This window comes from Lethenteron reissneri, unplaced genomic scaffold, assembly GCF_015708825.2.
Source record: "Lethenteron reissneri isolate LAM-NWPU_2019-01 unplaced genomic scaffold, ASM1570882v1 scaffold_1054, whole genome shotgun sequence".
Classification (NCBI taxonomy): Eukaryota; Metazoa; Chordata; class Hyperoartia; order Petromyzontiformes; family Petromyzontidae; genus Lethenteron; species Lethenteron reissneri.
This window is the reverse complement of record NW_026890733.1, coordinates 8,992-32,625: the sequence shown is the minus strand read 5'-3', so window position 1 is coordinate 32,625 and position 23,634 is coordinate 8,992. Positions and strand designations below refer to the sequence as shown.

At 53.9% G+C, this 23,634-nt stretch overlaps 1 protein-coding gene across 1 annotated transcript; it reads right to left on the bottom strand.

Annotated features, from left to right (window-relative positions):
• Positions 1–233: 233 nt before the first annotated feature.
• LOC133361430 (dedicator of cytokinesis protein 9-like) lies at positions 234–19,777 on the bottom strand (the record flags this gene model as incomplete). The annotated part of the gene is made up of 18 exons (XM_061580348.1): positions 19,736–19,777; positions 18,813–18,902; positions 17,874–17,956; positions 17,104–17,173; positions 14,792–14,938; positions 13,499–13,610; positions 12,461–12,528; positions 11,892–11,975; positions 10,037–10,180; positions 8,624–8,860; positions 7,021–7,143; positions 6,301–6,383; positions 5,236–5,358; positions 3,319–3,398; positions 1,778–1,938; positions 1,094–1,159; positions 647–739; positions 234–342 (listed from the first exon to the last, which is right to left on the bottom strand). Coding segments are annotated over exons 1-18 (1,915 nt in total), but the record flags the coding sequence as incomplete, so codon positions are not given.
• Between the last annotated feature and the right edge of the window lie 3,857 nt (positions 19,778–23,634).

Here is a 23,634-nt window from a genome sequence, read left to right as displayed (position 1 = left end):
CCACAGCACTGGCACACGGCATGCTAACACACAGCACTGACACACGGCATGCTAACACACAGCACTGACACACGGCGTGCTAACACACAGCACTGACACACGGCATGCTAACGCACAGCACTGACACACGGCATGCTAACACACAGCACTGACACACGGCATGCTAACACAGCACTGACACACGGCATGCTAACACACAGCACTGGAGGAGGAGGAGGGGCGAGCGTTCTCACCCTCCGCCTCGGCCGTGTCCCTGCGCTTGCCCAGGTCGCAGCTGATGTGCGAGAAGGTGAAAAGCAGGTGATGCTTGCCGTGCAGGTGAACCGGCAGCTCCAGCTTCACCTGGGCACAGGGAGACGACGCCCGGCGCACCGCGGGTGAAGTTAGCGAGCGACTATTTTACGTCAGGACGCATCGTGAGAGCAGCTGACAGAGGAGACATTGAGCAGCATAGTGGAGGTCGAAAGAAGGCAAAATAGGCAGCCCCCCCCGCCACCCCCCCCCCGCCACCCTCCTCCCGCCACCCCCCCCCCCGCACCCCCCCCGCCACCCCCCCGCTCCCCCCCCCCGCCACCCTCCCCCCCCACCCGCCCCCCCGCCACCCCCCCCTGGCCGACGGCTGTGTAACAAGCGTGACGGCACTGACCTCGTCACAGAAGTCGGGGCACTGCTGGTGGTGCAGGACGGCCGTGTTGGCGCTGCTGATGAACGCCGGCTGCCCTGCCTTGCCGTAGATGCACTGCGCCGCAAACACAGACGCCACGGTGGCCAGGAGATGTTAACTCCCTCGCCTGGTACGCAGGAGGTCGTGGGTTCGATCCCGACCCTGACGCCTGCTGCTGTATATTTGAAGTTTGCGGTGTCTCTCTCTCTCCCCGCGGTCGCGTGGATTTATCTCCGGGTCCCTCCGGTTTTTCTCTCCACATTTAGAATCAACACCACTCGTTTAAGAGTGTTTTGCTGCTGTTCTCTCGGGTTTGGGGTTGCGTCGCGCTGCCCGCGGTCACCACCGCTGTGCGTGAATGCGGTGACGCCACCCGGGTCGCGAGTGATGGGGGTGGGCGGTGGGAGGGTGTGGGGGGGACGATCGCACCTTGAGCGGCAGTGTCCCTTCTTCGTCCGAGTCCCGGAACTCCACGTGAATGGCGATGTTCCTCGCCTGCACGTCGCACCGTCACGGGGTTAGACAGCGGCAGAGCGACAATCCCGCGAGCACCAGAAGTCGCAATCGGGTACCCGATACCCGTACCCTACCCGATACCCGGCTACCCGTACCCCCGGGTATCGAGTAGGGTACAGGTAAACCGTACGCGGCAGGGTACGGGTACGGGTACCCGTTTGCGACCCTGGTGCGGCCGGGTACGGGTACGGGTAAGGAATCAAAACCCGTTTGCGACCTCTGGCAAGCACCCCTCCTTCCCCCATCCCATGAGCCCCCCCCCCTGGCTTCCCGTGAGCCTGCCCCCTCCATCCCGTGAGCGCCATCAAGAGGGGCGAGGTAGGAGAGTGTGTGCAGTGGAGTTAGAGCGAGATGAGAGAGGAGGGGAGAGGTAGCAGAGTGGAGCTCGTGGATGATCTTGAAAGAGGGCGAGCGAGATCTTGACATTGCAGGCGGCGCGGGCTGCCTAACGCGCGGAGGAGGAGGTGCCTGGGTTCCGTGCGGCGACGCAGCCTCCGCAGGCCCGCTCCGGACGAGTCGGCGGGGACTCACCTTGGGAAAGATCTTCTGCGCGTCGTACTGAGTCGCTGCGGGTACACGTAGAGACGGTTGGCGTACTCCGAGTAGGGGTGAGCGTGCCGCGCTGTCTCCGCCGGGAAGTCGTCCACCTCCCGCACGCACGGCCGCTTCCCGATGCCGCCGTTGCTGCCGCTGTTTGTGGCCGGTCTCCGGGAGACGCCACCCGGCCATGACGGGCGACAACCCTGGTGTCAGCATGTCTGAGGAACCAGACATCGGGCCGTGGCATCGTTGTTGTTGTTGTCCGTCGTCATCTACATCATCGTGATCTAAACTAAAACTCAACTGTTTTATTTTACTAACTAAGGCCCACTGAGCTCTTTTTCAAAAGCGACCTGACCACAAATTATAGCTCAATGAAGTGGCTTATCGCGTGGACATTTACAGCAGACAAATACTCTGAATGCACATTGATTCTAAATGTGGAGGGTAAAAACCGGAGGACCCGGAGAGAAACCCCTCGCGGCCACGGGGACAGAACGCAAACTCCAAATATACAGCAGCAGGCGTTTGGGTCGAGATCGAACCCACGACCTCCTGCACACCAGGCGAGAGAGTTAACATCTCTCAGCCACCGTAATGATGATAAGAGAGAGAGACACACAAACTCCAAATATACAGCAGCAGGCGTTTGGGTCGAGATCGAACCCACGACCTCCTGTACACCAGGCGACAGCGTTAACATCTTGCCACCGACTATCCGTACAAACTCGGCATCTGCGGCTGGTGGTGTATATTCGGATTGTCCACGTTGCTGCTGCTCCACGTTTCTGGAACACCGTCAACCCGCTCACCTCCACTCACCCTCTTCATTATCAACTTTATCCAAAACACAGCGCCTACTTGCACCTGTACCTAAACGTCTTCCAGCGCCCCTTGCTCCCAGATGTCTCGCGCTGTCTTTCACTGTTAGACTAGGGGGGGTGTTGGGGGAGCGGTAGTGCAGTAGCGGTTAGCGTGCCGCTGCGCTACGAACCCGGCCATCCGCGTTCGATTTCCCGCCCACGACCAACATTGGTGACAAATATCTGAACCGGTTCTGGGCCTCCCCGAGGTCGACTCAGCCTCAAATAAGTACGTGGTGCGGTGTGTATACATCGCCACTAGGGAGATGTACGGTGCGAAATAATTCAACATGCATAGCATGGTTGACTACGTACGGTGCGAAAGAAGTTCAACATAGCACGGGTGGCTATGTACGATGTGAAAGAAATTCAACACACATAGTACGGTTGGCTACGTACGGTGCGAAAGGGGTTCAACATAAATTTTGATTTAAAGATTCGTGACTGCAGGGATTCATCTTCTTGGTTCTTTCGGTAAAGTCACGTAGAAGGGAAATAATAGACGTTTCGGCCACAACGCAAGCAGCCGTCCTCAGGTGAAGAACAGGTCTGTCGGAAACGTCTATTATTTCCCTTCTACGTGACTTTACCGAAATAACCAAGAAGAGGTCAACATACGTACGTACGTCTCCGTTTAAAATATCCGGGAAACTGGCAAATCGGGACCCTCCGTGTAACGAAACCAAATAAAACTTAAACAAGTGTGATATGAATGCATTTGAACGCAGGTCTTACTGGGCTGTTCTGCCGGCAGAGTCTCCACAGTAATTTTGATGCTGCCTGGAATCGTTTGAAGTTTCGACATTTTTTCTGACCTGCAGACAACACACGCAGAGCAACGACAAAGATCCCCCGTATAGCTTTAACAGACTGTTGGGGCAAGTGCTGTTAGCGAAGTACCGATGAAGGCCGGCACGACACACGAGGGGGGTGGATGGCCAGCACCACGCCCGGCCGCCTTTGTCTCCCTAGTGCCGATGTTTACACATCGCACCAAGTACTCATTTGAGGCTGAGTCGACCTAGGCGAGGCCCAGGACCGGTTCAGATAATCGTCACTGGTGTTGGTGGTGGCAGTGAGCGGGAATCGAACTCGGGTCGCCGGGTTCGTAGCGCAGCGCGCTAACTCTCTCGGCACATTCACCGTGTGCGCACATACGTACTTAGACGCAACACCGATATGCAATCACATCACAAACATGACATAAGCCGAGGACGCTAAAGTGTGCACAACAACACAAACAGTCGCCCCTCACCCCCTACATCACAGCAGCACCTGTGCCAGGCTAGGTGCACTTCGAGGCCACGTGGAGTGTCAAAAGCTCGCTGCTGGTAGGAGGGGGTCCTGGGACAAGCCCTGGTGCCATGATGTAGACTGACTAAGATGACGGGCGGATGCACTACCCGTGCTGCCCACTGTGCCACCCCGCCGCATGTATTCATCATCCACCCACGCTCCGCTCTTTATTGCGAGCGTCGCTCCTTCACCCGTTTGTGAGAGACGGACGGAGCCAAGGCATCCGCGCTTTTCACCTTCGTTGGAAAACAACAGGGAATTCCCTTTTCGCGATTTTGGGGGGAAACATTCTATACCTATTTTTTTTACTAAACTGTTTTTTTTATTTTACCAGGTACGGCCCCACTGAGCTATGCAGCTCTTTTTTAAATCCTTTATATTAAGTTAACTTGCTTGCTTGCTTGCGCGCTTACGACTGTGCAAATCTTTCGGTCGTTTTTTAACCCACTTCCCGTGATCCAATCGAGCTGACATTTTGCACACAGACTCGTTGTGCGTGACAATTTATTTTCTTGAAAAAAAAATTCAAAAATTTTACACTTTTTAGGAATTTTTTTTTATATTTAATTACCATTTGCTTAATGGTGGCAGGCAATTATCTGACCCATAGGTGGCAGCCATCTCAAGCCAGAGGACGAGAGGACTCTAGCCGCCACGCATATAAAGGATTTATAGTGAAAAACTTTGTTTTTACGGGTTAATTTTTAGAAGTGACATGGCCACAAATTATAGCCCAACGAAGTTGCTTGTGATGGGGACATTTATAGCAGCCAAATACTCTGAACGCATGTAGGAAAAATTGTAGGGACCCAGAGAAAAATCCACAGGACCACGGCGAAAGAGACACGCAAACTCCAAATATCCAACAGGCATCAGGGTCGGGATCGAACCCACGTGGAGACTCAGACTCACGTGGAGACTCATAGACTCACGTGGAGACTCATAGACTCACGTGGAGACTCATAGACTCACGTGGAGACTGGTAGACTCACATAGAGACTCATAGACTCACGTAGAGACTCAGAGACTCACGTGGAGACTCATAGACTCACGTGGAGACCCATAGACTCACGTGGAGACTCATAGACTCACGTAGAGACTCATAGACTCACGTGGAGACTCAAAGACTCACGCGAAGACTCGTAGACTCACGTGGAGACTCATAGACTCACGTGGAGACTCATAGACTCACGTGGAGACTGGTAGACTCACATAGAGACTCATAGACTCACGTGGAGACTCATAGACTAGCGTAGAGACCCATAGACTCGCACAAATACCCAACGGTCAACTAAGCAGTCGGCAGCTCTGTGCCGGTGAGCGTCGCCCCGCCGCGCGCCCCTCCGCGGCGCGTACTTGTGCACGTCGACGAGCGCACGGAGCCAGTCGTCGCTCGACGTCCTGCCTGCGTCCTGGCGGAAGAGCGGGGAGAAGGAGGCGCCCTTGTCCAGCGCCCCGTTGACGTCGCGGAAGAGAGGCCTGCGGCGCGCGCGGGGAGGGTGGCAGGAGGGGGGGGACGAGGAGGGGGAGACGGAGGGGGTGGGTGGGTGCAGGAGCGCACGCGAGCGGTGCCCGGCACAGTGACGCGAGGGTGCGACGACGACGGTGATGTGTGCGTGTCGAACTTTTTTCGCGCCGTGCGTAGCCAAGCGTGCTAGTCGGAGGTGCGGAAGAAGGACAACAAACGATAATTAAAAAAACGCTCTAAAGAAATTAGTTTTCAATACAGATAATTTAAACGTGCATAGCTCCCAATGGTTTCCTAATATCAGGGGGAAGAGCATTCCAGACGGCCGCAGAAGCGCACCTGAAAGCGTGCAATGCGGTGACCGTCTTGATGATGACAATTATGACGATAATTGTTTTTTTTACCCTTCTATCTGGCAACAAACCTGACACCTTTTTTACGAGGAGTCATGTTTGCATAGACCACAATACCTGCAGTCATAATGCAAACAAAAAACATAACTCTGATAATGATATGCACTGTCCTTGAAGTTGATTGGTCCACACCCGAGACAGCTTTCCTTAGAGCCTAGTCTCCCATTCCTTAGAGCCTAGGCCAGGGGTCGGCAACCTACGGCTCCGGAGCCGCATGCGGCTCTTTACGGGCTGCTTCTTGACGATATGTACGTATGTACAGTATGTACTCAGATGCATTGCGGCTCTTGAAATACTGAATTTTGTACCGAATTGGAAAGAAATGGCTCTTCTTGTTATTTTGGTTGCCGACCCCTGGCCTAGTCTCACAATTATGACGACGATGATGACGATGGCGGTTATGACGATGGTACGAGTGCGTGTGCTCGTGAGCGCACCTGAAAGCGTGTGATGCGGTGACCGTCTTGATGATGACAATTATGACGATGATGACGATGACGGTTATGAGGATGGTACGAGTGCGTGTGCGTGTGAGCGCACCTGAACGCCCAGCTGAACGGCATGTGATACTGGCCCATACGGCCACAGTACTGCCGCATTTGCTTCACCAACTTCTGGGCAACCTGGACGGGCAGGGAGTGGGGGTGAGAGGGAGAGGATGGTGCAACGATTGTTTATGTTACCAGCTAAGGCCCCACTGAGCCATGTAGCTCTTTTTCAGAAGTAACCTGGCCCATATAGCAAACTCACACAGCACGCACACAGCACACACACACAGCACGCACACAGCTCACACACAGCACACACACACAGCACACACACACAGCAAACACACACAGCACGCACAGCACACACACACAGCTCACACAGCTTACACAGCTCACACACACAGCACACACAGCTCACACACACAGCACACACAGCAAACACACACAGCACACACACAGCTCACACAGCATACACACAGCACACACAGCTCACACACAGCACACACACACACAACACACACACCACACACACAGCACACACAGCACACACAGCACACACAGCACACACAGCACACACAAACACAGCACACCACACTTGCCGTCCAGAATTCGCCCGGTTTGGTTTGACCTCACAGTGCGAGCGAAACGCGTGCGGTTGTCCGACGACGACGCGCCAGTATCGGTCGACGGCAAAATAAAAAAAAGTGTTTGAGAGATGGCGCAGCGTGCCCGGCAGGGTCGGGGTGGGGAGCGGTGGGGGGGGGGTCACCACCTTGCCCGTGTCGTCGGCACGGAGGTAAGGCTCGGTGCACTGCGCCACGCTGCCCTGCAGCACCTTCTCCACGCGCACGAGCAGCAGCACGTCCGGGTGTGGGTCGCACACCGTGAACACGGCCTGCAGCGCACGCACACACATGCGCACACATTACACACACACACACACGTTACACACACGCGCACGTCACACACACACACGTTACACACACACACGTTACACACACGTTACACACACAGACCTTACACACACAGACGTTACACACACACACGTTACATACACACACGTTACATACACACACGTTACACACACACACGTACACACACACACGTCACACACACGCGCGTTACACAAACACACGTTACATACACACGCACGTTACACACACTCTACACACACACACGTTACACACGCGCACATTACACACACACACGTTACACACACACACACGTCACACACACGCGCGTTACACAAACACACGTTACATACACACGCACGTTACACACACTCTACACACACACACGTTACACACACTCTACACACACACACGTTACACACGCGCACATTACACACACACACGTTACACACACACACACGTTACACACACACGCGTTACACAAACACACGTTACATACACACGCACGTTACACACACACTACACATACACACGTTACACACACACACATCACACTCACACATTTCACACACATTACACACATATTGCACTCACACATTACACACACACGTTACACACACACATATTACACACACAGACATATACAAAGACAAATATCCCCCGTATAGGCTTAGCAGACCGTTGGGGCAAGTATTGTTAGTGAGAACCTATGAAGGCTTTGCACGGGACACGAAGGGGCGGGTGGGTGGCCAGCACCACGCACAAACCGCCTTTGTCTCCCCAGTGGCGATGGCCATACCCAACAGAGGTCAAGAGTGAACTGGTCAGGGTCGGTCACGATCCAGCCCTCACCGATTCACTCCAGTGGCTCGCTGGGTTAGTCTCCACCTATCGATAACGTGTTTACACACCGCACCAGGTACTCATTTGAGGCCGAGGCATCGTATCGGAGGCCCAAGAGCTTTTCAGATAATCGTCACCGGTGTTGGCCGTGAGCGGGAATTGAACTCGGGTCTCCGGGTTCGTAGCGCAGCGTGCTAGCCACTGCACTACCGCTTCCCACAACAATGATCCCCCATATAGCCTAAACAGACTGTAGGGGCAAGTGCTGTTAGCGAGCACCTATGAAGGCCGCAATGGTACACGAGGGGGTGGGTGGCCAGCACCACGCCCGACCGCCTTTGTCTCCCTAGTGGCGATGTTTACACACCGCACCAGGTACTCATTTGAGGCTGAGTCGACCTAGGGGAGGCCCAGGACCGGTTCAGATAATCGTCACTGGTGTTGGCCGTGAGCGGGAATCGAACTCGGGTCGCCGGGTTCATAGCGTAGCACAGCGCGCTAGCCGCTACACTACCGCTCCCCACAACAGACACACACACTCACTCATACACAAAAACACGTTACACACACACACACACATTACACATATCACCGGCGCTCCCCCCGCGAGCCCACACTCGCCTGAGTGGGGTACAGCAGCGCCTCGGTGGGCAGGCTAGGCGGGGCAGGCTCCCCGGGCCGCCGGGCTTGGCCGCCGGCGGCCGTCGCCACGTCGCCGTTGGCCTGCACCGCGGGCGACGCGCAGCCGCCCAGCAGCTCACGCACGGCCGGGGGGTTGAGGTCGGCGTGGAAGTCGGCCGAGATCTTCCTCGCCGTGCGAAGGTCGTACAGGGCCAGCGTGATGAAGAACGGCTCCACCTGAGGGGTGGAAGCGAGATGTTAACTACCTCGCTCCGTACGCAGGAGGGCGTGGGTTCGATCCCGACCCTGACGCCTGCTGTATGTTTGGAGATGGGGTGTTTTCTTTCTCTATCTCTGCCCGTGGGGCGTGCGGATTTTTTCTCCGGATCCTCCGGTTTTGCCCTCCACATTTAGAATCGACGTACATTTCCACGTGATAAGCCACTTCGTTGAGCTATCATTTGTGGCCAGGTCGCTTCTGAAAAAGAGCTACATAGCTCAGTGGGTCTTACCTGGTAAAATAACATTATTTCTATTCGTTTTAGTTTTACCTCATCCTGTACTCAACTAGCCAATGAGTGACCAACGAAGAAGTTAGAAAAAGTTTTGACTTAAAACGTTCGTGACTGCAGGAATTCATATTCTTTGGTTCTTCCGGTAAAGTCACGTAGAATAAAAATATTACAATAAAATTAAAATAACCACGACGTTTCGGTCGCACATAGAAGACAACCTGATGATGCAAGCGGTGATGAGAAGGAAACTGGCACTATTTGTAGGGTGGACAACAACAGAAAAAATAAAAGTGTGTTTGTTGTTGTTGTTGTTCGGACAAAATGTAAGGAACCGGAAAGAGAGGAAGACCTAACGGAGAATGGCTTGACGACGACATGACAGGTTGGTGCCAGAAAGATGTGGCCACTACTTCAGCCATATTGATGCAAAGGCCGAGGAAAGTGGAAGCAAATGACGAAATGCACAGTGGACACCTACGGGGGCACTATCTGCCCATGCATCATGAACGACAAGTCATAAACAGCGGTGGCCTGCAAGTGGACATAAGCCTGCCAGTAGGCGGGGGGGGCAATGCTGTCATTTTTTTCCTTCCCAAATACATAATTCAGGAGTTATTTTTTTTTTTACTAAATTCGGCAAATGTTGACGATGAAGCCGGCGCATGCAGTATCCCGCTGTGCTGGTTATCGCCCTCCGCAGCGTGTAAAGCCGTAGGGGGGGCGGCCCGCGGGGTTAGAAACGCAACTCTCCCCGTCGCTGGGTCCCTCTCACGGTGATCTTGCCAATGGCGCAATTTTTTTATTTTTCATTTAAAAAAAATTTACATATACAACTTTCTTTTTGATGTGTTTTTTGTTGTTGTTGTTGTTGTTTTTTGTTATGTGGGGTGATCCGTACGTTGCTCTTGACGCCTCCGCTGTCGGAGAAGCAGGCCTGCACGGCGAGGTTGAAGCCCAGGCAGGAGACGAGGAGCCGCGTCGCTCTCTTCTCCCGCGGCGGCCTCGCTTCCCGCTCCGCCTCGCCCACCATGGGGCTCATCCTCTGCGGGCAGGATGGAGGGGTGGGGGGGGGGTGGGGGGGGTAGGGGGGGTGGGGGGGGGGCGGGGGGGGCGGGGGGGCAGCGCCGGTGAAGCGAGGTCACAGGGGAGGCACTAAAGAGCAGCGCAAGCCAACAAGCAACCCCGCTCGGCACAGAAGCTCAACGACTGAACCGTTAAATTTCGATTTAAAGCTTTTGTGACTGCAGGGATTCATCTTCTTGGTTCTTTCGGTAAAGTCAGGTAGAATGGAGATAATAAAAAAATAAAAATAAAACATTATAAAATAAGTGGCTTATTTTATTATGTTTTATTTTTATTATTTTATTATTTCCATTCTACGTTACTTTACCGAAAGAACCAAGAAGACTGAACCGTTTTTATTTTTTACCGGTAATGTTCAACGTGTTTCGCACCGGAGGTGTAGAGGAATGGACAACAAACTGACACCCAAATAGCGGTTCTGAAGGAATTCGTTTTCAATTTAGATCATTTAAAAGTGCATAGTTCCAGTGGCTTCCTAATATCGGAAGGAAGAGCGTTCCAGACGGCCGCGGAAGCGCGTCTGAAAGCGCGCGATGCAGTTGCCGTCTTTCGTGCGATGGCTAGCCAGAAGCCGCTGCTGTGAGGATGACCGGATTTAGCGTGATGGTGAGTGCTCCTTGACGAGGTCAGCAAGCGTATTGTGGTTCATTTGTGGCAAGCACTTTGTGTGTAATGAATGCGACCTTGTAAAATAAAAAATTAACCCGTAAAAACAAAGTTTTTCACTATAAATCCTTTATATGCGTGGCGGCTAGAATCCTCTCGTCCTCTGGCTTGAGATGGCTGCTACCTATGGGTCAGATGATTGCCTGCCACCATTAAGCAATTGGTAATTAAATATAAAAAAATCCTAAAAAGTGTAAAGTTATGGAAAAAAAATTTCACAAAATAAATTGTCACGCACAACGAGTCTGTGTGCAAAATGTCAGCTCGATTGGATCACGGGAAGTGGGTTAAAAACGACCGAAGATTTTGCACGGTCGTAAGCGCGCAAGCAAGCAAGCAAGTGAACTTAATATAAAGGATTTTAAAAGGTAAAGACGACTGAGCTGTATAGCTCGTATTCAGATGCGACTTGGCCACAAATAATAGCTCAACAAAGTGGCTTGCATCGTGGGAAGTGTATCGCGGTCAAGATAATCGAAGCCCATATATCTCCAAACGTGGAGGGGAAAAACCAGAGGGACCCGGAGAAAAATCCACACAACCACGGGGAAAGAGAGAGAACACCAATATAACAGCAGCGGTCAGGGTCGGGCTCGAACCCACGACCTCCTGCACGGCAGGAGAGGTAGTCAACATCCCGCCAAATTCCTCAGAGCACGGTAGGCCTCGGCAAGGTAAGGTAAAAGTGTAAAAACAACGAGCCTACCTTTACCCTACCTTTTACCTTACCACAATACAATCACTCTACCCTACCTTTTACCCTTTAGCAGGTAAGGTAAAAGGTAAAAAGCAACGAGCCTACCTTTTACCCTACCCTTTACCCTTACCCCTTGGCATGTCGACACCTTTACCTTTACCCTTTTACCCGGTAAAAAGGGTACAATTACCTTACCTTGCCGAGGCCTAGAGCATGGCAATACCCGTAAACAGCTGAACAAAACGTCACCGACACGAACCCGGCGAGCGATCGCTGCGCACGGAGTGAAACGATCGTTTGGGACTACCTGCATCTCGGGGGTGAGCACGAACACGTTCAGCCGGCCCTCCTTCCTGCTCACCCTCGTCGTCTCCTCGTGCGTCTTGGCATCCTGCGCGCAGGAGACATCGCACCCCCGACGTGATCCCCCCATTCCGCCGGCCTACTCGGCATCTCGCCGCGCAGAAACCGCCCCGGTCTAGGCGGAGCTCTCGGGAGGTGCACCACTTTGCCGCCGGGGGAGAATGGCCCTGGCAGACGACCGGAGCGGCAGCGGGCCTAACTTAACGGTTAGTGGCAACCGGGAATGACCGGTGGAGAGCCGAGTCTGGTGCGTGTTAAACATCGACAAGCGGCCGGTGATAGAATAAGAATGGTCACCGTAGCAGCTCTATACCGTGACCGGCAGTGAGACTCACCCTGAGACTCACCCTGACACTCACCCTGAGACTCAGCGTGAGTTTCGTCTGTAAGCGAGACTCACCCTGACACTCACCCTGAGACTCACCCTGACACTCACCCTGACACTCACCCTGAGACTCACCCCGAGACTCACGCCGAGACTCAGCGTGAGTCTGGTCAGTACGCGAGACTCACCGTGACGAGCTGCAGCTGAATATCGGAGCTCTCGCACGACTCCGCTGCATCAGGGCAATCGCTGTCATCTGCACAAGAGCACACGGTGGACAAATCGCTAAGACATCACCACCACCACCACCATCCCCTCTACCACGCTCATCAACACCACCATAAATACAGCCATTAACAAAACAACCAGTATTATCACTACAACCAGCATCACCAACGCCATCATAACCACCACTATTAGGACTATCACCACCACTCTCATCATTGAGACCACCAGACAAAAGGCGAATATCCCCCGTGTAGCCGTACAGACTGTTGGAGCGAGTGCTGCTAGCGGGCGCCTATTAAGGCCTACATGGCACACGAGGGGGCGGTATCGTCAGTACCACGCCAGATCATGTTTAATTAGGACAACCACCACTATCGACAATACAATGACCACAACACACAATGATTCATGCACTCCCACTTTGCTTGTGTACACTGATGTAGCGTTCTATGGTCGTGTTTCTGAGCATCTTGCAACATCCTTTCAGCAATATCCCTGAACTCGTTAAACCCACTTTGCTTTGACATCCCATCCGTACGGCATGGAGCCTTCATGCAAACAGATGTACGAATCACAACCGGTCTCTGATGGGGTCTCTAAACAATAGACTGACAAAGCGGTCTCTGATGGGGTCTCTAGACAATAGACAAAGAGAGTGGTCTCTGATGGGGTCTCTGATGGGGTCTCTAGACAACAGACTGACAGACCGGTCTCTGATGGAGTCTCTAAACAACAGACAGACAGTCCCAGACACTGATGAGGTCTCTAACAATAGACAGAGTGGTCTCTGATGAGGTCTCTGATAGGATCTCTAACAATAGACAGGACAGTCCCAGACACTGATGGGGTTTCTAGACAACAGACAGACAGTCCTAGTCTCCGTTGGGCTCTCTAGACATTAGGCAGTCCCCGACACCGATGAGGCCCTCCGGACAACAGACGGACAGAGCGTCTCTCTGCCGGCAAAGAACAAGAGAGGACTCGGGACGTCCACGCACCTCGACTCCTTCTGTCCGCCTCCTGGGCCTTGTTGTCCTGCATGGCCGCCTCGAACTGGCCCTGCAGCACCTTGTGGAGCAGGGCCCTCCACTCGTCCACCTCGGCATCGCTCTCCCGCCGCCAGCACCACGCTGCTGCGGTCCATCATCTTGAGCTCGAACGCGTGCCGCCGCAGCCTCGCGTTCTGCCGACAACCGCGGCGGCAAAGCGACGGCGTCAGGCGGGGACGCGCCGGGGGTGGGGGGGGGTGGTGGGTGGGGGGGGGAGCAGAAGGTTAAGGTTCTAGCGGCGGACGCCGTGGGCCGCGATGACGACGGCAGCGGGGCGTTCAGGACGCGCGCTGGCGGAGGCTTGGTTCACGTTTGCCGCAGTGGCTAGGAGATGTTAGTAGCCTCGGCTGGTACGCAGGAGGTCGTGGGTTCGAAGCCGACCCTAAGGCCTGCTGTTTAATTGGGGTTTGCGTCTCTCGCTCATCATCATCACGGTGGCAAGGAGATGTTAGCGACCTTGCCTGCGATGCAGGAGGTCGTGGGTTCGAACCCGACCCTGACGCCCGTTGTTCTTTCTGTCCCTCCTCGTGGCCGCGTGGATTTTTCTCCTCCGGGTCCTCCAGTTTTTCCCCTCCAGATTTAGAATCGACGTCACGTTTGTCAGAGTATTTGGCTGCGAGAAATTTCCAAGCGAGAAGCCACTTCGTTGAGCGATCATTTGTGACCAGGTCACTTCTCAAACAGGGCTGTACAGCTCAGTGGACCTTACTGGTCAAATAATAATACATTTATCTTCTTGGTTCTTTCAGTAAAGTCACGTAAAAGGGAAATAATTTTGTTGTGTTTTTCACACCTGATGATGATTGCTTGTGTTGCAGTCGAAACGTCGTGAGAATTCTATTGTTTTATATTTGTATTATTTGATTATTTCCCTTCTACGTGACTTTACCGAAATAACCAAGAAGATGAATCCCTGCAGTCACGAAAGCTTTAAACCAAAATAGTAATAATTAATTGTTTAGTTTCAGTTTTTTGCCGAATTTAGTCAAAAAAATCCTCGCAAACTAAGCAAACTAAGCAATTAGGAAAGGCAAAAACAAATGGAAGCATCGCCCCCCACTAGTGGCAGGCTTACGCCCCCTTGCAGGCCGCCGCTGCGTACTACTTGCCGCTCACGGAGACAGCTGACAGTGGGGGGTCACCTAGGTCCACGCAGCGCCGTGTGTAACACACTCGCCAACCTTCAAGCCCGTCGTCCTGCCTGCAGCCGGACCCTGCCCCCCCCCACCGCCCCGCGCCCACCGGGGGTCCTACCGGCACGACGCCCAGGCACGCGTCCAGGAAGATGGAGCCCTTGGCCTCGGCCAGGTTCTTGTCGTCCTTGTAGAAGTTGAGCGCGTACGACCCGTCCGGCTGCTGGCTCAGGTGGAAGAACCTCCGCTTGAACGTCTGCGTGGGGACAAAACGGACGGTGGGGACAAAAGAGCAGCCCTGCAATTGCCTGCTCGTGCCACTTGCTGATAGCAGTGCTACCAATGGAGAGCAGTGCTACCAGCTGATAGCAATAGTACCAGCTGATACTACTAGCTGATAGCAATGCGATCAGCTGATAGCAATAGTACCAACTGATACTACTAGCTGAGAGCAATGCGATCAGCTGATCGCAGCGCAGCCGGTGGATAGCAATGCTACCTGCTGTGCGGTGAGGATTCCAATCTGGGCACAGGCCCCCGAGCGCATCGCTCACCTCATGGTCACGCTGCTCGTGCTCGTGAAGTTGCCTTTGTAGAGGCCAGCCCTGCTTGGTGACGCCACTTCTCAGCGAGGCCACTGGACACGGAATCCTGGGCGACACGCGCAGAGGTCACGCACAGACACGGAAGCCTGGGCGACACGCGCAGAGGTCACGCACAGACACGGAATCCGGGCGACACGCGCAGAGGTCACGCATGGATACGGAATCCTGGGCGACACGCACAGAGGTCACGCACAGACACGGAATCCTGGGCGACACGCACAGAGGTCACGCACGGACACGGAACGGTGGACTACGCGCGCAGAGGTCACGCACAGACACGGAAGCCTGGGCGACACGCACAGAGGTCACGCACGCACACGGAACGGTGGACGACACGCACAGAGGTCACGCACAGACACGGAATCCTGGGTGACACGCACAGAGGTCACGCACGGATACGGAACGGTGGACGACACGCACAGAAGTCACACATGGACACGGAACGGTGGACGACACGCACAGAGGTCACGCACGGACAGGGAAGCCTGGGCGGACACGCGCAGAGGTCACACACAGACACGGAACGGTGGACGACACGCACAGAGGTCATGCACGCACAGGGAATTTCTACAATGATGTGGTTCGCATCGTGTCATGCGATGAGGAATTTGGAATCTCACGAAGCTGTGTGGGGCCATTCTGTCAAAGAACAGCCGCGACGTGGAATGACAAACAAAAATCGTTCAAAAGTGGCATTTTTATCCTTTACACAGCAGTGGGCGTACTTTCCCACCAACATTGAAATCCCGGTCAAACAATTGATGCTAATTTAATTCTCAAGAGCTGAAATTCAGCGAAATGAAGTGCAAAACCAAATTTAATTGATGGGTTTTTTTTCCGTGCAGCCATTGGCGATTGGGCAGAGACCACCAACTGACTTTACCTGTGAAGCCGGTTTCACCACAACTCTATCAACGTGAGTCCATGGGCGCCTGTGTATGGACCAGTGATGTGTATGCAAGCCTAAACTAAAAAAAATATTTTTTATTTTATTTTACCAGGTACGGCCCACTGAGCTACTGTATATATCTCTTTATTATCAGAAGCTTCCTAGCCATCACATGATAGCTTAACGAAGTGGCTTATCATCACGTAGAAGTTTATAGCAGCCAGATGCTCTAAACGCCTGGTTTTAGGAGGTCACGGTTTAATCCCGACCATGATGCCTGTATATTTGTAGTTTGCGTGTCCCTCTCCCCGTGGCCACGTGGATTTTTCTCTGGGTCCTCCGCTTTTTCCCCTCCACATTTAGAATCTACGTGCACTTAGAGTATTTGGCTGCTATAAATTTCCAAACGATGATAAGCCAAATGTTGAGCAATCATTTGTGATGGTCACGTGGCTTCTGAAGAAGAGCTATACAGCACCTCAGTGGGCCTTACCTGGTAAAATAAACAAGTCTAGTTTTGTTTTTATAGTTTTAGAAGTTGTGTTGTTTTCCCAGCCACTCTCTGCACGCCGATTCCACGTCTCGCATCACGCCGCTGCTGTGTGTACACGGCGCTGTGACCTAGGTGACCCCCAGTGGCAGCTGTCCCCCATGATGGATAAGTAATGCGCGGCAGTGGCCTGCAATTGGGCATGCATAAGCCTGCCAGTAGGGAAGGGCTGTGGCGATACTGCCATTTGTTTTTTTTTTATTGCCCATCCCAATTATGTAATGTGTGAGCAAGAATGAATTTGGTTAACAAAGAGAGCCAACTTTTATTTATTTATTTTTAAACGGGAGCAGAAGAAAACTAAATCGGTTGCGAAAAAAGAAATGCGGAGGATTCAATTGGGCAAAGTGGCCATCGCTCCGCCAAGGGCATCTCACCTCGTCGTTCTCTGTGACCTCATCGATCTCGAACTGGTGACTCACGAGCCGGTCCGTCTGCAGGTCCTTTCTGTTTACAGAACAACAGTATGATCGTCGCGGCGTTGAAACCAAAACTGCGAGACGCTATCGCGAAATCTAAACAACACGACACCCGGCGTTGAAACTGAAACGTGACATACTATCATGAAATCTAAACGCCGCGAGGCTTGGCGTTAAAACAAAAACGCGAGACCCATCGAGAAGTCTGAACGCGAGACCCGGCCTTAAAACATGAGACCCATCGAGGAAATTTGAACACGAGACCCGGCCTTAAAACCAAAACACGAGACCCATCGAGAAATCTGAACGCGAGACCCGGCCTTAAAACAAAAACGCGAGACCCATCGAGAAATCTGAACGCGAGACCCGGCCTTAAAACATGAGACCCATCGAGAAATTTGAACACGAGACCCGGCCTTAAAACCAAAACATGAGATCCATCGAGAAATCTGACCGCGAGACCCGGCCTTAAAACCAAAACAGGAGACCCATCGAGAAATCTGAACGTGAGACCCGGCCTTTAAAACCAAAACAGGAGACGCAACGAGAAATTTGAAACCGAGACCCGGCCTTAAAACGAAACGCAAAACCCGATTGTAAAATGTTACGCGAGCCCCCATCACGAAATCTCAAACGCGAGATCCGCCATTGAAATCAAAGCCCTGAGTAACGAGGGTGTCTCCACGACGCGACGCCGTGAGGAGTGGAGGGAGGAGCCTGCGGCCTACCTGGGCAGACGATGCACGTCCCCCGAGTAGGGCTCGTACTTGTACTTGATGACGTGCCAGTCCGAGTTGTAGGTCTTGATGCACTGCGAAAGCGGATGGAGGCCAGATTGTGACAGGCGGAAAGAGAGAGAAAGAGAGAAAGACAGCGACCGTTTGGGAGCACAGGCAGCCACCGTGCGCCACGGTGATGAGCTGTTAACTCCCTCGCCTGGTACACAGGAGGTCGTGGGTTCGATCCCGACCCTGACGCCTGCTGCTGTATAGTTGGAGTCTGCGTCTCTCTCTCCTCGTCATCACGGTGGCTAGGAGATGTTAACTACCTCGCCATGTATGCAGGAGGTCGTGGGTTCGATCCCGACCCTGACGCCTGCTGCTGTATATTTGGAGTTTGCGTGTCTCTCTCCCCGTGGTGGCATGGATTTTTCTCCGGGTCTTCCAGTGTTTCCCTCCACATTTATAATCAACGTGAGCTCAGAGTATTTGGCTGCTATAATTCCACACGACAATGAGCCACTTTGTTGAGAATATCATTTGTGATAGCCAAGTCGCTTCTAAGCCCCATTAAATAGTTATGTCTTACATGTTCTACTGAACTGGTTAAATGTCTACAAAGAGTCTGGTACACCATGCAGCGGCCGATGGCCCACCGACCGCGAAGCACTGCTATCAAATGGTAGAATCAGCGTTTAGTGTCAGCTGGTAGCATCAGCTAGTAGCACTGCCATCAGCTGGTAATATCAGCTGGTAGCAGCAGCTGGTACCATCAGTTAGTAGCACTGCCACCACCTGGTAGTATCAACTGGAAGTATCAGCCGGTAGCACTGCCATCAGCTGGTAGTATCATCTGGTAGCATCAGCCGGTAGCATCAGCCGGTAGCACTGCTGACGATGCCGACGTTGGCGTCTCCGCCGCCGCCGCCGCGGCGCTTGTGGCCTCACCTCGCGCACGAGGAGGCTGGTGGCGTCGGCGCCGTCCAGCTCCGGGACGGCGGAGCGCAGCGTCCTCCGCTCCCGGGGCTCCGTCGCGGGCTGCGTGGCGACAAGGGGTGGTGGTGGGGGGTGGTGGGGGTGGTGGGGTGGGTGGTGGTGGGGTGGGTGTTGGGGTGGGTGGTGTGGGGGTGGTTGGGTGGGTGGTGGGGAGGTGGTGGTGGGGGGGGTGGTGGGGGGGTGGTGGGGGGGGTGGTGGGGGGTGGTGGGGGGGTCGTGGGGTGGGTGGTGGTGGGGGGGTGGGGGAACGGGGACTCACAGTCAGCGAGCTCCTCTTAACCCTTCCCCCCCCCGCTCCGATGAGACACGTGAAACGTCATCAAGATTTTCTTCCGACGCCGTTCCGATAACGTACACGTCCTAAAATAAAGTAAAGTCATTTCTCACATTAAATCACTCCGTTTATGACCCTTGGGCTACACCCATTTTAAACCTTTAAAACAGCCTGCCTCAGCAGCTTTCCCCCTCTGTTTTCCTCCTGATGACGACCGCTTGTGTTGCGATCGAAACGTCGTAGTTTCCTGCTATTTCCTTTGAACCTATCTACGTGACTTTACCGAAAGACCCAAAGAACGTAAAGTAACTTCATCGGTTCGTCTTGAGGTCGGTGCGACGTACCGAGCCTCCCCACGAGGCCACGTGAGAGTGCGTGCGGCACGGTTTGGCGCCAGCTAGCGTAAAGTGCGGCGGTCGTGTCGCTGCGGTTCTCTGCGACGAGTAACAACGTCTTCAAGAACGACGGCGCTACGACGCCTCTCTGCATGACAGGCGGTCGAGCCGGTACGCACGAAGCTCCGCCTGTAAGGGGCGACCCTCCCGGTCGGTCACCATCGCCGGTCGGTCGCGAGGTGAGTTGCGAAGCGATTCCCTCTCACCGGCTTCGCTGGCCTCGATGTGTTGGGCGAATCTGGTGTCATTGCTGCTGATGATGATGCTCGTTTAGATGTCAATTGTGTTGTCAATGAATCTGACGTGGTGATGCTGATGCTGCTGGTGCTGCCGATGCTGATGATGAGATGCTAATAATGCTGATGACATTGCTGCTGATGCTGATGATGATGATACTGATGATGCTGATAATGAGATGCTGATGCTGCCGATACTGATTATGCTGCTGATAATACTGCTGCTGCCTGATAATGGTGATGGTGATTCTGGTGATGATGCTGATGATGATGCTGCTGCTGATGATGCTAATAATGCTGATGACATTGCTGCTGCTGATGATGATGATGCTGCTGATGCAGCTATATGTGTGTGTGGGGCAGGCTATGGGGGAACGGTGGCAAAGCGGTTAGAGCACTATGCAACGAACCCTGCGACCTGAGTTCGAGTCTCGCTCACGGCCAAGACCAGTGACGATCGTGTGAACCGGTCTTGGGCCTCCTCTATGTCGACCCAGCCTCAAATGAATACTTGGTGCGGTGTGTAACCATCGCCACCCTGGGAAACAAAGTCGCCCGGGCGTGGTGCTGGCCACCCACTTCCTTCGTGTGCCGTGCCGGCCGTCATAGGTGTTGCTACTCGCTAACAGCACTTGCCCCAACAGTCTGCGAAGGCTACACGGGGGATCTTTACCTTTGGGGCAGGCTTACCGTGACGTCGTCCTCCGGAAGAGCACGAGATGCCGTAGCTCCTCTCCCTCGGCGGAGTCGCCCAGAGCGCCCACCACCCTCTCCACCACGCCCTCATAGTCCACCAGCTCCACCTGCTGGGCCTGGGGAACAAAGTGGACACCATCATCGTCTACGTCAGCATCACCATCAACACCGCCAACAACACCGCCACCATCATCGTCACCATCAACACAACCATCAACACCGCCACCATCATTGTCACCATCAACACCACCAACAACATCGCTACCATCATCATCACCATCAACACCACCCCAACAACACCGCCACCATCAACACCACCAACAACACGCCACCATCATCGTCACCAACAACACCGCCACCATCATCGTCACCATCAACACCACCAACAACACCGCCACCATCAACACCACCAACAACACCGCCACCATCATCGTCACCAACAACACCGCCACCATCATCGTCACCATCAACACCACCAACAACACCGCCACCATCATCGTCACCAACAACACCGCCACCATCATCGCCACCATCAACACCACCAACAACACCGCCACCATCATCGTCACCAACAACACCGCCACCATCAGCGTCACCATCAACAGCATCACCATCAACACCACCACATCAGCGTCACCATCAACACCACCAACAACACCGCTACCATCATTGTCACCATCAACACCACCATCACCATAAACACCATCACCATCAACACCATCAGCGTCACCATCAACACCGCCACCATCAGCGTCACCATCAACACCACCCCAACAACACCGCCACCATCAACACCACCAACAACACCGCTACCATCATCGTCACCATCAACACCGCCACCATCAGCGTCACCATCAACACCGCCAATAACACCGCCACCATCATCGTCACCATCAACAACACCATCCCCATCAACACCATCATCATCACCATCAACACCACCATCACCATAAACAGCATCACCATCAACACCATCAGCGTCACCATCAACACTGCCAACAACACCGCTAGCATCATCGTCACCATCAACAACCACCATCCCCATAAACACCATCATCGTCATCATCAACACTACCATCACCATAAACAGCATCACCATCAACACCATCAGCGTCACCATCAACACCGCCAACAACACCGCTAGCATCATCGTCACCATCAACACCACCATCCCCATAAACACCATCATCGTCATCATCAACACTACCATCACCATAAACAGCATCACCATCAACACCATCAGCGTCACCATCAGCGTCACCATCAGCGTCACCATCACCATCAACACCACCATCACCATAAAAACCATCAGCGTCACCATCAACACCACCAACAACAACACGGACACCGCCAGCGTCACCATCAACACCACCATCACCATAAACACCATCAGCGTCACCATCAACACCACCAACAACAACATGGACACCGCCAGCATCACCATCAACACCACCATCACCATAAACACCATCACCATAAACACCATCAACACCACCATCACCATAAACACCATCACCATCAACACCACCATCACCATCAACACCATCACCATCAACACCATCAGCGTCACCATCAACACCACCAACAACAACACGGACACCGCCAGCGTCACCATCAACGTCACCATCAACACCACCATCAACATAAACACCATCACCATCAACACCACCATCACCATAAACACCATCAGCGTCACCATCAACACCACCATCAACATAAACACCATCACCATCAACACCACCATCACCATAAACCCATCAGCATCACCATCAACACCACCAACAACAACAACGGACACCGCCAGCGTCACCGTCAACACGAACAACATCAACAGCATCATCATCATCATCGATGGGAGGCCCCAGAGGATCAGCTGGTGGCAGCCGATCCCACATAAGGGCACCGCGGTCCATGCGCCTGCACAAAGATTCCCCCGTGTGGCCTCAACAGAATGTTGGGGCAAGCGCTGGGCCAGCACCACGCCTGGCCGCCTTTGTCTCCCCAGTGGCGATGTTTTCACATCGCACCAGGTACTACTTTGAAGCTGAATCGACCTAGGGGAGGCCCAGGACCGGTTCAAATGATCGTCACCGGCGTTGGTGGCCGTAAACGGGAATCGAACTGGGCTCGCCGGGGTTCGTAGCGCTGACCGCCACGCTACTACTGCTACTCGGGCTCTCCTGTGAAGGCCGCAACGACACACGAGGGGGGGTGGGTGGCCAGCACCACGCCCGGCCGCATTTGTCTCCCCAGTGGCGATGTTTTTCACACCGCATCACGTACTTATTTGAGGCCGAGTCGACCTAGGGGGAGGCCGGGGATTCGTGGCACGGCGCAGCGCACGCGTGGCGAGCACGCACATTCACCGGACAGTCACCATGCCACTGGCACGGTGGTCACCGATGACGCCACGAAATTTCCAGCTGCGGTTTGCCTCCCACACTCGGAACACGCTGTGTTCGCGTGTCCGCAGGGACGCGCACACGCGCTAGTTTCCCAGACTTTTTGGGCAAGTGCTGTTAGCGAGTAAGGCACCGATGAAGGCCGGGTGGGTTTGACAGCAACCACGGCCGCCCGTCCGCCTTTGTCTCCCCAGCGGCGATGTTTCACACACCGCAGCATGTACTCACTAGGGTGGCCGTGAGCGGGAATCGAACTCGGGTGGCCGTAGTTCGTAGCGCAGGGTGCTGACCACTGCTTAGAGGTCGCAACCGGGTACCCGCTACCCGTACCCTACCCAATACCCGGCCGGGTACGGGTAGCCGGGCACCCGTTTGCGACCCTGGTGCAGCCGGGTACGGGTACGGGTAGGGGTAGGCCGTGAGTCACTGGTGAGTAACCGTTGTCACTCATTCCCAACGTCTTGTCTCTTCTCACAATTCAAGTTCCTAGAATCAACCCACACGCGCCTGCAACATGGCTTCATCCCAGAGGTCGCAATCAGGTACCCGATACCCGTACCCGGCCGGCCGGGTACGGGTAGGGTATCGGGTACGGCCGGGTACGGGTACGGGTAAGGAATCAAAACCCGTTTGCGACCTCTGCCACTGTGCCACTAAAGCTTCCGGGAAAGCATTTGTGTAAACTTTACATAAGTATTTCAATATTTGAATTCTCAAATGCAGGATGCGAGTGTGCGCGTGTGTGTGTCGTGGACGGCGAAGAGAGCTGGA